The sequence below is a fragment of the Pseudochaenichthys georgianus genome, chromosome 3, assembly GCF_902827115.2.
Source record: "Pseudochaenichthys georgianus chromosome 3, fPseGeo1.2, whole genome shotgun sequence".
Classification (NCBI taxonomy): Eukaryota; Metazoa; Chordata; class Actinopteri; order Perciformes; family Channichthyidae; genus Pseudochaenichthys; species Pseudochaenichthys georgianus.
Genome location: NC_047505.1, coordinates 2620557 through 2632594, shown reverse-complemented (window position 1 = coordinate 2632594; position 12038 = coordinate 2620557). Strand labels below are relative to the sequence as shown.

At 43.6% G+C, this 12038-nt stretch overlaps 1 protein-coding gene across 2 annotated transcripts; it reads left to right on the top strand.

Annotated features, from left to right (window-relative positions):
* The first annotated feature begins 4300 nt into the window (after positions 1-4300).
* Positions 4301-9077, top strand: tssk6 (testis-specific serine kinase 6). 2 transcript variants are annotated; one of them, XM_034075623.2, is made up of 3 exons: positions 4301-4382; positions 5230-5550; positions 8300-9077. In XM_034075623.2, the coding sequence occupies exons 2-3, from the start codon at positions 5299-5301 to the stop codon at positions 9017-9019; spliced, it is 972 nt and encodes a 323-aa protein (XP_033931514.1). In that variant the 5' UTR covers positions 4301-4382; positions 5230-5298; the 3' UTR covers positions 9020-9077. The 2 variants fall into 2 exon arrangements, with proteins under 2 accessions (XP_033931514.1, XP_033931518.1); XM_034075627.1 differs by lacking the exon at positions 4301-4382 and having other exon boundaries at positions 4904-5436.
* Positions 9078-12038: the final 2961 nt, after the last annotated feature.

Genomic DNA, 12038 nt, shown 5'->3' with positions numbered 1-12038 from the left:
TTTATAACACTGGGGAGAGCGGGTTCTTTCAAGGCCGAACAGCTTACAGCCACTTCAAGAAGGGGTGTTCTCAGATCCTTCAGCAACAGCAACTCCACTAGCGTTACAATATCACAATTTAATACAACTTCACCTTATCAAAAGTCAGGCTTCCTGAAGTTGGCAGGTCAGGGATCTGAGGGCCTGCTGTGTGGATGGAGCCTCTGTCGTAGAGGAACCTGATCAATACAAATGAAGCTGTGATGCAGGCCTGATGGGAAGCCTGTGGACTCCGATCAATAGCACGCAGATATAGTTTTGTATTATCTTGGAAATCCTGCACATTTTCAACATGTGGGTTTACTTTGATAGCTGCTGGGGAGGTGTGTGCATACCCTGCTGCTTCCATTCTTAGCTCTATGATTAAGTCCCATGATTATTATGCCTCACTTAACTAGTCAGAAAAAACCAGGAGCAGCCGCTCGGGTGGAAGGTTCAGTGTGGAAAGAAGAACCTGAGTTGTGTTCACAAATATAAACCATATACATACTGCAGCTAACACAGTGGGTTCTTTTCTCCAATAGCATTATATTTAGAGATTCAAATATTGAAAAGGGTTAATGTTATAATATATACACAACTACAGTAAGTAAGGAATGAAAAGCCCGGGTCACATGTTCCTCAACAATGCAATTACAAGACATAAAGAAATGATAAAACAATAAAAACGTTAGTTGTTTTTGTAAGCAGACCAGTATTAACACTTGGGAAACAGAACACTCACCCTAACCCTCACTTAAGTCCTTAAGAGAACCGCTCTTCAGCCAGTCTACCTCTTTGGTCCAAAGCAGTTTTTGGAAATACATTTTCAGTTTAAGATTTTGACCCAGTGAAAAACGTCTAAGATTGTGGTATCTGAAAGAAGAAGTACTTTGATGACTTTGGTGAACTCTTTGACTTTTCATGAGGTCAACATTGACATGTTCCTCCTTTATGAGCCAGTACCTGCAAAATGATTCCCATTCCTATGAGCCTGTTCAAATGATCAAAATGGTCAGCCTGAAGAAATGCCCCAGTCCGGCCTGAACCAGGACCCTAAGCTCAGACACATTGCAGCGCTGTGCAGCCGTGCTCAGCAGGCTGCACATGAGCAGTGTGGAGTATCACTGGTGCAGTCACACACTCTTCCAGCGAGCAGCATCGCGGACAGACATCCACACCAGATGCCGGGTGTGCCCTGGGCTCAGAGGCATCACTGCGAGGGGAGAGCCAGCGCGGGGAAATAAGCACCTGTCATGTGCCAACTGAAGTGTTAAGTGCACAAATTGTGGAGGCGAGGGTGATGTTTCCGCAGGGGTGACAGCTCTGGGTCTGGGTGCCATGTCAGGCCCTGGTATATCATGCAGAGCACCCCTCCCCTCCTTCCAGCCGCACCCCCCCCCCCCCCGGTCCCGCCGCTTGCTGAGGGGCACAATGGCAACTATTATTTACTGGATGTCTGCCTCATTTCCTCATATTCGTCCTGGCTGGCCATCACAGGGCCACCAGGGGCCAGTCCCCCCCCCCCCCCCCCCCTCGTGTCATCGCTGAGGGGCAGCAGTGGCAAAACAATCTCTAGCGAGCATTTAGATCGTTTATTCAAAGCGCCGGGTCTCGGCCGCAAACCAAATTGCCCACATCTCTGTGCTCTCCCTTCAGGTCCACATGACGGGCGGGAAGGTGCATCGTGTCAGAAGGCCTCTTCACAAAGCAACACTAATGGCACACGACGGTCTCTGTGAACTGTGTGAAAGTGCGAAACGTAGGATAAATTGAGCGTGCCAGGGGGGCTTCATGGCTGTGAAGTGCTGTGGCTGGTCGCAGGCATTGTTATGACTGCGGCTATTTAGGATCATGGGAGTTGACAGTGAACCACTGGCAGCCATATAAGCCACATTTATCAGGGCTTTGTGCACCAATGAACAGCAGTCACAGTGTGAGAGAAATCATTTTACAACACTTCTGAATTGAACAGGACTTCAAGGACATGACAAACATCAGTGACTCAAATAATGTATTCATGTATAATGTTAATATATAACTAAAAGTCTGATGGAACAGGATGACAGAACCTCCGGCCACCTCCTGTCGAGCGGCGAAGAGGTGTGAACAAAAGAGCGAGCCGGCCGCTAATCGCTTTGGGCTAATGGTTTCCTGATGTTGAGAAGCGTGCATGACACTGGAGAGGCCGTCCACGAACATCTGCAGGAGCCAGTGAGCACCCACTGTCCCACAGTGAACTCGCCTCTGCTGCCCCCCACAGCTCGAACAGCATGTTGTTTGGACTGTGATCCTGCCTGTGTGCAATGCATCCACATGTGGTTTGTTGCTCCTGAACCAACAAGTATGGGAACATGTGACATAGACCTTTTATAGCATGTTGTTCTTTCCATACACACGTCTAACATGACACATCTCTACATCTGCGCAGCATAAATCATACCATCTGTCTTTTCCCCGACTTCACATGCGAGGCAGAGGGTAGTTTCCTGCTGCCATCTGCTGGAGGACTCTATGCAACACACTCCTCTCACGGCTAACACACGTCCGTAGCAGGATTTCAGAAAGGCTTTAGAAGAGGTCAAATAAAAATACTGATAACAAATGGTTAAATAAATAACTCCATATTAACCAAAGTGCATTGACTTATAAAATGATTCAATCGAATCATATGCCAGTAAAAGCTCTAGCCAATCAAACCGCGTGCTTGTGTGTCCGGGGCGGGAGATTCATGTGATTGGTTGTTGGTCGAGTTTCAGACAAGCCCACCGGCAAGCTTCAAGGCACGCCGCCGTGTGGACGCTGCGTAAGGTTTAGTCCGCAGAATACAGACACCTTATATAAGCACAGGTTTCAATATGTATTACCAATTCTTTGTACATCACAGTCAATTAATGTAGCAAATAAGCAAGAGTTATTCCTTCTTCTTACAACATTATCCACAACTTTAAACATAAGGTTAAGGTTAAAGGTGGGGTAGGTAATTTTGGAGAAACCAGAGGTCTGTACTACGAAGCTGGTTCAACCTAACCTGGATATGTTCGAGTTAGCCGGTTGGCCTAATCCAAAACATACGCGCTCTCGCTAAGCGGTCCTACGACGCGGGTTATCAAGTGGATCGCTCAAGCCAGCCGTGTCCTATCTAGTTTGGTGCGCGTTCACATGAGAGGGGTGGTATCTGGAGCATTCGACCAATCACAAACATGGAGAAGCGCACTGACAGCACAGCGTCATACTTCCTGAATGAAAAGTGAACTTTAATATTAGACACATGAAGAAGTTAAACTTTAAACATCCATGACTTAAACACTTGATCCAGGATCAGAGCCACAGAGCTGCAGCTGCAAGGTGAATACAGCTGGGAACAGAACAAGTGTTTGAATGCGTACATTTAAACTTTAGCAGTCTGCGTGATCTGCCTGGAGGGGCGGGCCGGCCCTGCGAGTAAAGTAACGAGTAAAGTAATGAGTTACTTTATGTAGAGAGTAACGAAGTCGTGTAATATATTACTTTTTTTCTTTTAAAGTAATATGTAATATATTACTTTTTTTTAGTAACGACCCCATCTCTGTTGTAGAGTACTGTCACACCGTGATGTGATCATTCCATAATACACCATTTAAGCCCGGGGGAGAAATGCTAATGCTACATTAGCATCTGCGATCTTTTCTACTTCACGCTATCTGCACAAATGGTTGACATTAAACATTAAAAAGACCAGGCAGTTCAGAGAGAATCAAAGGAAGGCAGGCAGGCAGCTTTGCATGGCATTCTTCTGGACGTGTTTCATTGTGTTGATAGTAAGGGTAGTCAATCCTTTTGTTGACAAGACAGTAGTGACGGCCATCTTGGTGACGTGTGTTGTTCTGCTAGACCGGAGATGTAGTTCATTCAGCGTTTCACACAAACAAATGTGTTACTTCACAGTTTTACGACACATTTGTTTTTTTTTTACTTGCAAAATTATCTTTTAAATTGACAAACATCATATGTGTAATTTGTGGCACAATTCAAACGGGATCGAAAGATAATCTTTCTCTCTCCATTGACTTCAATACATAATTTTTTCTAAATAAGGTCCCATGGAGGTCCACCGGAAGGGGAGGGACTTCGCCACTTTATGAGGGCACGAGATAAGTTTGTGCACAGGCAGGTAGGCCATCCAGTCATTTTAGCCGGGCCGGCTCAGATGATTGGTCGTGCTTTTTACAGCACCACGGCTTCCACAGAGGACATTTTTGTATGGATTTTTTGTCAAAGCACTTCAGATATTCATTGCTATCGGGACGTTGAGAGCATTCCATGGAATACAACAAAAAGTGTATCTCGAGCCGGTTTCTCAAACTGACCTACCCACCTTTAAGGTTAGGTTGTTTATATAGCACATTTTCACACACAAGGCAATTCAAAGTGCTTCACGTCAACGTTAACACAATGGAATAACAGATTCATAAAAACCATGCATAAAAGAGATACAGAGTAGTTTAAATCGACATTGTAAATACAGTAAGTGATGCTAGAAGTGTAGCACCCCCCCCCCCCCCCTCCGAAGATCTCATAACAGAGCAGCATGTCCGACATATATTGGGGTTCCAGACCGTTTACAGTATTGCTTTATCTGTTAGCAAAACTATTTTAAAACCGATTCTGTAAGCTACTGGCCAGTGCAGAGATCTAAGAACTGGCGTGATGTGTTCTACTCGTCTGGTTTTGTCCGCAGCGTTCTGGACGAGTTGCAGTTCTCCGAGGGTTTTTTTTCTAGAGACCTGTAAATACACGGTTACAGAAATCAAGCCTGCTAAAAACAAAGGCGTGAATGAGTTTTTCAAGTTCTTGTTGAGACATGATTGTTCTAAGTCTGAACAACTGCTTATTGCCAGGAAAAGGAAAAAAAGAAAAAAAAATGTTGCGATGTTGAGTGTGTTTTTAAATCAAGAGAATCACATTTATTTTTGCAAAACAGCAAATGCTCAAAAGGAGTTCTCAAAACTGTCGTTATGCAATCAACCAAATCGCTGCCAAACAGAAGATACTGTAACAGAAAGCAAACTAAAGAACAGCCTCTTTTTCAACACTGCACTTGAAATCATAGATTCAAACCTAAATGTTGTGGTGATGGGAAGAGAAACGTGCAGTTCTGAAGTTCTCTGAATGATTCTAGAAGATGATGTCACATTATTAGGATTCTAAAAACCCTTCCAATCTGAACAGGAGGCATTCCACTGCACACGCTGTCCAGGGCTGGGCTGAGTCAGCCCCTGATCCCTGGTGGCCCTCAACATGAACAAAGTGTTGATGGAGAGCCGTGGCTACACCTTCAAGAGTAACCTGGGGGAGGGCATGTTCGGCAAAGTGATGAGTGCATACTCCACCCGCCTGAAGAGAAGCGTTGCCATAAAGGTTATAGACAAAAAAAAGGTGAATACTAGTTATCTGGAAAAGTTTCTTTCTCGGGAAATGGAGATCATCAGGCATCTGAACCATCCCAACATAATCAAGACTCTAGACATCTTTGAATTACACAGAAACAAGGTAATACATGTATTTAGGTTGATTTAGTGAGCTGTACAGAGCCAGTGTGAGAGTTAGGAAACCAGTCTTACTATTCGTTCCCCTGAATATGAACAATAACTGAAAGGACCACAGCTTTTTTGCACAGGTAAGTAAGAAATAAGTACCAGATTTAAATAAAGCGTGTCAAATGACAGTAGTCTGTACAGTGTGAACAAGATAGGTACCACTTGACAATAAGACTACCCTTATAAAGGGTTTACGAATAGTTTGTAATTCATTTATTAATTAGGTTGTGAACACTTTATAAATCATTAACAAGATTTTACAAGACATGAGATAAACAGGGCGACTGTGACCGGTTGCTTGCCAAATAGTGAGCCCACATTTATCTGTACCGCTAAGCCTTATATTGGCTACTGAGCTTACTTCGTCTTCTTCATCAGCCAGCATCCTTGGTATCTGTTGTTCACTCAGTTGATTCTCGCTAAGTAGCCAATGTAATAGTGAGCCTGTGTTGATGTATGTTAGAACTGGTTTATAAATGGTTCTTAGGGTGCGTTCACACCAGCCTTGTATAGTCCGGTTGAATCGAACCCTGGTGCGTTTAGCCGCTTGGTGCGGTTCATTTGGGTCGGTGTGAACGTAGTCCGAGACCTCTGAAGTGAACTAAACAACCGGACTCTGGCAAGCGCTTGCTTGCGAACTCTGGAGCGGTTCATCGCTAGTGTGAACGCAGTCCGCACCAAAACATAGGAAGCGCAGTATTTACGTGTCACAAGAACGCGGGTATCTTCAAAGATCTTTAGCGAAAGAGTCTTTCAAGACATCCGCGGTTGTTTAGTTAAAGAGTGAAGCAGAATTAAGTGTTGAACAGTGTCGTGTAAAGTAAAAATTCTCCGTCAGCTACATAAAAGTCAGAGCCACCTGTCGTCGGTGAAACGCCCTCCTTACTGCAGAGCGTCTCATTATGTTATAATGTTTTTTAACGGACGTTGTCTGATTATATAATCATATGTGCGGGCCGCTAGTGTCTGTTGATCTCCAGATTAACAGCAGCATGAGAATAACCTGCCGAAAGTGCCGATGTAATATATTACATATTACATATTACTTTTTTAAAAAGTAATATATTACACGACTTCGTTACTCTCTACATAAAGTAACTCGTTACTTTACTCGTTACTTTACTCTCAGGGCTGGCCCGCCCCTCCAGGCAGATCACGCAGACTGCTAAAGTTTCAAATGTTCTCTATCGTTCAGTTTCCATTGTCGCATAAGACTGATCCAGATCCTGAATGTTCTCCTATCTGACCGTGGCTGTCCTCTGTCTCCTGCTACCTGTATTTTGCGCAGTCTATCTCTGAACGATGGTGATTCCACTGTGCAAATGGGCAACATGTCCTCTACTATGAAGGATGCTACAAGCCTGTCCATCTCTGCTTTGGTTACCGGTCCTCCAAATTCTAATTGTTGCTGCTTCGGAGTCGGCGGCGGCGCACTCACAACATCCTCACTCTGGGTCCTTAGCTATTAGCTTCACCTTAGCATGTGTTCTTTGCAGGTGCTTGTTGAGGTTTGACGTGGTGTTTCCAGCAGTGGATTACAGCTTCTGGCCCGGACACAGTTTGCACCTCACCGTCACATTCCTGTCTATTCTTCGGACGAACTCAAAGTAGTGGGCATACCTCCACCCCTCGAAAGTTATCGCTGACTCAGCCATGTTTATGCAGCACTGCACGTGGAGATGTGGATGCGCAAGTCGCGCAGATTACGTACATATAAACCTGCTGTAATGCTAACTAACGTGCTTGCTTCTAGCTAGGTAGCTAACTTGATCCAGCCACTCCTGGTCCTTTCATCAGACGGGAAGCGAAAGAACGAGCAAGACCCATTGCTGGTATGATAACAACCTGGTACTAAGCACACAGGCATCTTGTTAAAGTTATCTTATCTTAGCTATCTCTATTTTAGTGGAGGAAAACAATTGTGACATCAGTTATGAGTGACATCACTTACGCGACTCTGTGATTTGTAGTCTTTCTAGTTGCGTATTTTTCATAGACTTATATTTCAACAGTTTTACGACAAACTGTGACTTTTTGACATGTAAAAGATTTTTTAAGATTGACAAACATCATATGTGTATTTCATGGCACAATTCAAACGGGATCGAAAGATAAGTTTTCTCTCTCCATTGACTTCAATGCATCATTTTTCAGAAATAAGGTCCCATGGACCGGAAGTAGATGGGCGGGACTTCGCCACTCTATTAGGTGTGAATGCACCCTTAAACTGGTTTATAAATGGTTCTTAAAGATTAATAAGGTGTTTGCAACCTAATTCCTAATTATAAACCCTTTATGAATCCTTTATAAGGGTAGTCTTATTGTAAAGTGGTACCAAAATGTCTTTATGTGCATCAAACAATTATAATCTTGAGGCAGCAGTTGTTAATAAAATGTGTCAAAGCTGGATGCTGGTGCATGTATATTTACCATGGTGACTTCTTATTTTTATTTGTAATCTTATTTTTATTTGTATTCTTATTTTCGTTGTGTGTATTCTCACCTGTGCTGTCTGTGTTTCACTCTTATTCTGTTGCTGATTTTGGGATCAATAAAGGTCCATCTTATCTTATCTTGAGCTAGTTTTCTAATATCCCCTTATTAGCACTAAACGTGACATTCAATTGGAGGTTTGAGGACATGTTATTAGTTTTGCAGATATTTGGCTGGAGAGAGGTTCACCGTACACTTTGTGTCTCTAGGTGTATGTGGTGATGGAGCTCTGTAGGAACGGAGACGTCTTGAAGCATATCAATGCCAAGGGGCCCTTACCTGAACAGGCAGCCCGCAGGCTGTTCACACAGCTGTGTGACGCAGTCCAATATCTGCACAACAGTGACGTGGTTCACAGAGACCTGAAGTGTGAGAACCTGCTGCTGGACAAGCATCACAACCTCAAAGTGTGTGACTTTGGTTTCAGCAAGAGGCTCACTCACGCCCACGGGCACGTGGTGCTGAGTGAAACCTTCTGCGGCACCTCGACCTATGCAGCACCTGAGATTTCCAGAAATGTTCCATACGACCCCAAAGTGTCTGATGTGTGGAGTATGGGTGTTGTGCTGTACATGATGCTTCATGCATCAATGCCCTATGATGCCACAAACGTCAGGAAGATGGTGCGAATTCAAATTCAGCATATCGTTAACTTCCCTGAAGCTCCATCTGTTTCGCCGGAGGCAAAGGACCTCATCCGGACAATGCTGAACCCTGGAGTGGAGCAGCGGACCACCATCAGCAACATACTGCAGAGCTCCTGGATGCTGCTCCAAGGGAGGGTGGAGGACAGTACTGAGGCCCCCACACAGAAGGCTGGCTCTGAGCAGGGAGGTCCTTCAGAGGAAAAGGACACAGAGGATGAGAAACTTCCAAAAGTCAACTCAGAACCAGGGGGAGGACCGTCATCCTCTGCCCCAAGACTCTGATGTCACTGAAGGGGAAATAAGAACATTCAAAAATAAAATAAACATGTGTCGATTTCAATGTGTGTGTGTGTGTGTGTGTGTGTGTGTGTGTGTGTGTGTGTGTGTGTGTGTGTGTGTGTGTGTGTGTGTGTGTGTGTGTGTGTGTGTGTGTGTGTGTGTGTGTGTGTGTGTGTGTGTGTGTGTGTGTGTGTGTGTGTGTGTGTGTGTGTGTGTGTGTGTGTGTGTGTCACTCTAGTGAAAAACAACCAAGACAAAACAGGAAGTACTTGTGGTGGAAAAGTATTCGTATTCTTTACTTTTCTTTTACGTAAAAGTACTAATATCACACTGTAAAAATACTTATTTTCAATTATAAGCACTTTATCGAGTGTGGTACATGAAGTATTCAGAGTAAAAGTACTAATTTTAAATATTTTAAAGAAAAAGCAGCAGATCTTCACATTTAAAGAGCTGGAACTGTGTTTAATTAATTGTCTGCCCAGCTTACTTAAATATCATTTTGGATGGTTTAATCTATTCAAATAATCATATTAAACGTTTCATATATTCTGTGTCAAAATCTTAATTTATAAAGTAACTAATACATCTGTAAAATTGGCTCCGAAAATGTAAAAGTGTAGAAGTATAGAGTAGTATAAAATGAAAATACAAGAACATCAAACGTGTACTTGAGTACAGTACTTAAGTAAATTAGTGACTTTCCACCACTGATGGTGAAGTGATTATTATTTCAAATGTGATTATTTTATGGATAAATATCATATTCCTTTGTGCAAGTGAAAAACAATCAAACGTCCTTTAATGATCTTTTGTGCCACAGTTCCTCATCTTGCAGTACGCTTTGAGGACTTAAGTGCTCCTAATATTGATGATATCTAAAGTGAACATGTGGACTGGTCAGGGCTGCTGCCTCCATCACTGGGGGGGCTGCTGCCCCTGCTGGCTGGTGGGGGGGGGGGCAGAGAGGAGGGAAGAGGAGCTGGAGTTGAATGCTTCTATAGGCGGGCAGTCACTACAATTATGCTTTACTTGATCTTTCATTAATATGTTGTATCGCTAGTATTCTGGCAACTTCAACATGTTATTGTAATGATAGGTGTTTATGCTTAGTTACAATGCATATATGTTACCACTAGGCGGCAGTATAACATCTATGGACATAGATGTTAGCAGAACAAGATGTGAAGGTACTGCATGTTGGCTAATACAGTTGGCTAGTAAAGCTAGTCTAAAGATCCAAGAAGATGTCTTATTTATAACCAATAAGAACATTACATGGTACCAGGACACAGTAACACTTTGTCGGGAGCAAGAAGCAACGCAGAATGGATGCATTAAAACCGCCAAGACCGTTAAATCTGACTGGAAATGTGGATGCGAAATGGAGGACATTCAAGCAACAATTTCTGCTGTACGCTGCAACTGTCGGAGCGGATACAAAGTCAGATGCTAGAAAAATAGCAATACTGCTAACCGTTGCCGGACCAGAAGCATTGGAAGTCTACAATACTTTTGTGTTTGCTCAACCAGAGGACAAAGATAAGTTGGATGGTGTCTTAAAAAAGTTTGATGAGCACTGCCTATCGAAAAAGAACGAAACATTTGAAAGGTACGTCTTTCGCACAAGAATGCAGCATCAGGGAGAGACGTTTGATAACTGTCTCACAGACCTCAAGCTAAAGGCAAAATCCTGTCATTTCAATGATCTCAGAGACTCTATGATTAGAGACCAGATAGTGTTTGGGACTGATGACAGGAAAATCAGAGAGAAATGATTGAGGGAAACAGAACTCATGATGGAGAGCGCCATTACAATAATCCACGCCAGTGAGCTAGCGCGCCAACATGTACTGACATGTAATGAACCTGCACATGGAGCAGCAAGCCAACATGACGAGGGAGTGAACGCTGCGTCTGTTAAAGCAACACAGTGGAAAAGATACAGAGATAAAAACAATTATGACGAACAGTCGTTCAGCTGCAAGAGATGTGGGGAAAAACACTCCAAGACAATGTCCTGCTTATGAGAACATGTGCAAAGTGCAAAGGACAAAATCATTATGCAAAGGTGTGCCTCTGCAGAGAAAAAGTGGAATGAGGTGCACAGAGTTGAAGACTCAGGTGACAGTGATGATTTAAGTGAAACGTTTTTCATCAAGATGGTGTCACATGACGAAGATGACGGCTCACAGAGTCCAAAAGGTACTGTAAATGCTGTATCAGATGACACATGGATTGCACCAATCCTAGTAAATGGGACAATTGTGCCATTTCAGATTGACACTGGGGCTAAAGCTAATTTAACTAATGTGAATGATCTCAAGGCACTTAGAGAGAAACCTAGAAGTATCTCAGAAAAGAACAAACCACTGAAGGCACACAACGGGCAGCCAATGGAGACAAAAGGGCAATGCCGACTCAAGTTGACAGTGAAAGGCAAACAGTACGGCCTGTTGCTTGTCATTGTGCCTAATGGGCATGAATCACTCCTGGGTGACAAAGCTTCAGAGGACCTGGGACTGGTTAAGAGGATCTATCAAATTAACAGTGGGGACATAGTAATGGACAAACAATGCAGAAATACAAACCACACGCAGTTTGCTGAAACAGTGTACATCGTAAAGGAATGTCCAACAGTTTTTAAAGGACAAGGGACCTTGCCGTATACTTACAAGATCCAGCTCAAGGATGATGCCAAGCCTGTAGTGCACGCCCCAAGAAGAGGGCCAGCACCACTACGAGCGGGTTTTAAAAAAGAGCTTGACAGGATGACCCGACTGGGTGTTATTGAGCGAGTGGAGGAGCCTACTGACTGGGTGAACTCCATCACATGTGTAAAAAAGAAAACTGGTGACTTAAGAGTCTGCCTTGATCCAAAGGATCGGAATGAGAATGTCAAAAGAGAACACTACCAAACCCCAAAACGTGAGAAATGGCAGCTGCAAAATATTTCAGCAAAATGGACGCTTCGCAGGGGTTTTGGCAGCTGAAGTTGGACCCAGAAAGCAGCAAGCTTTGC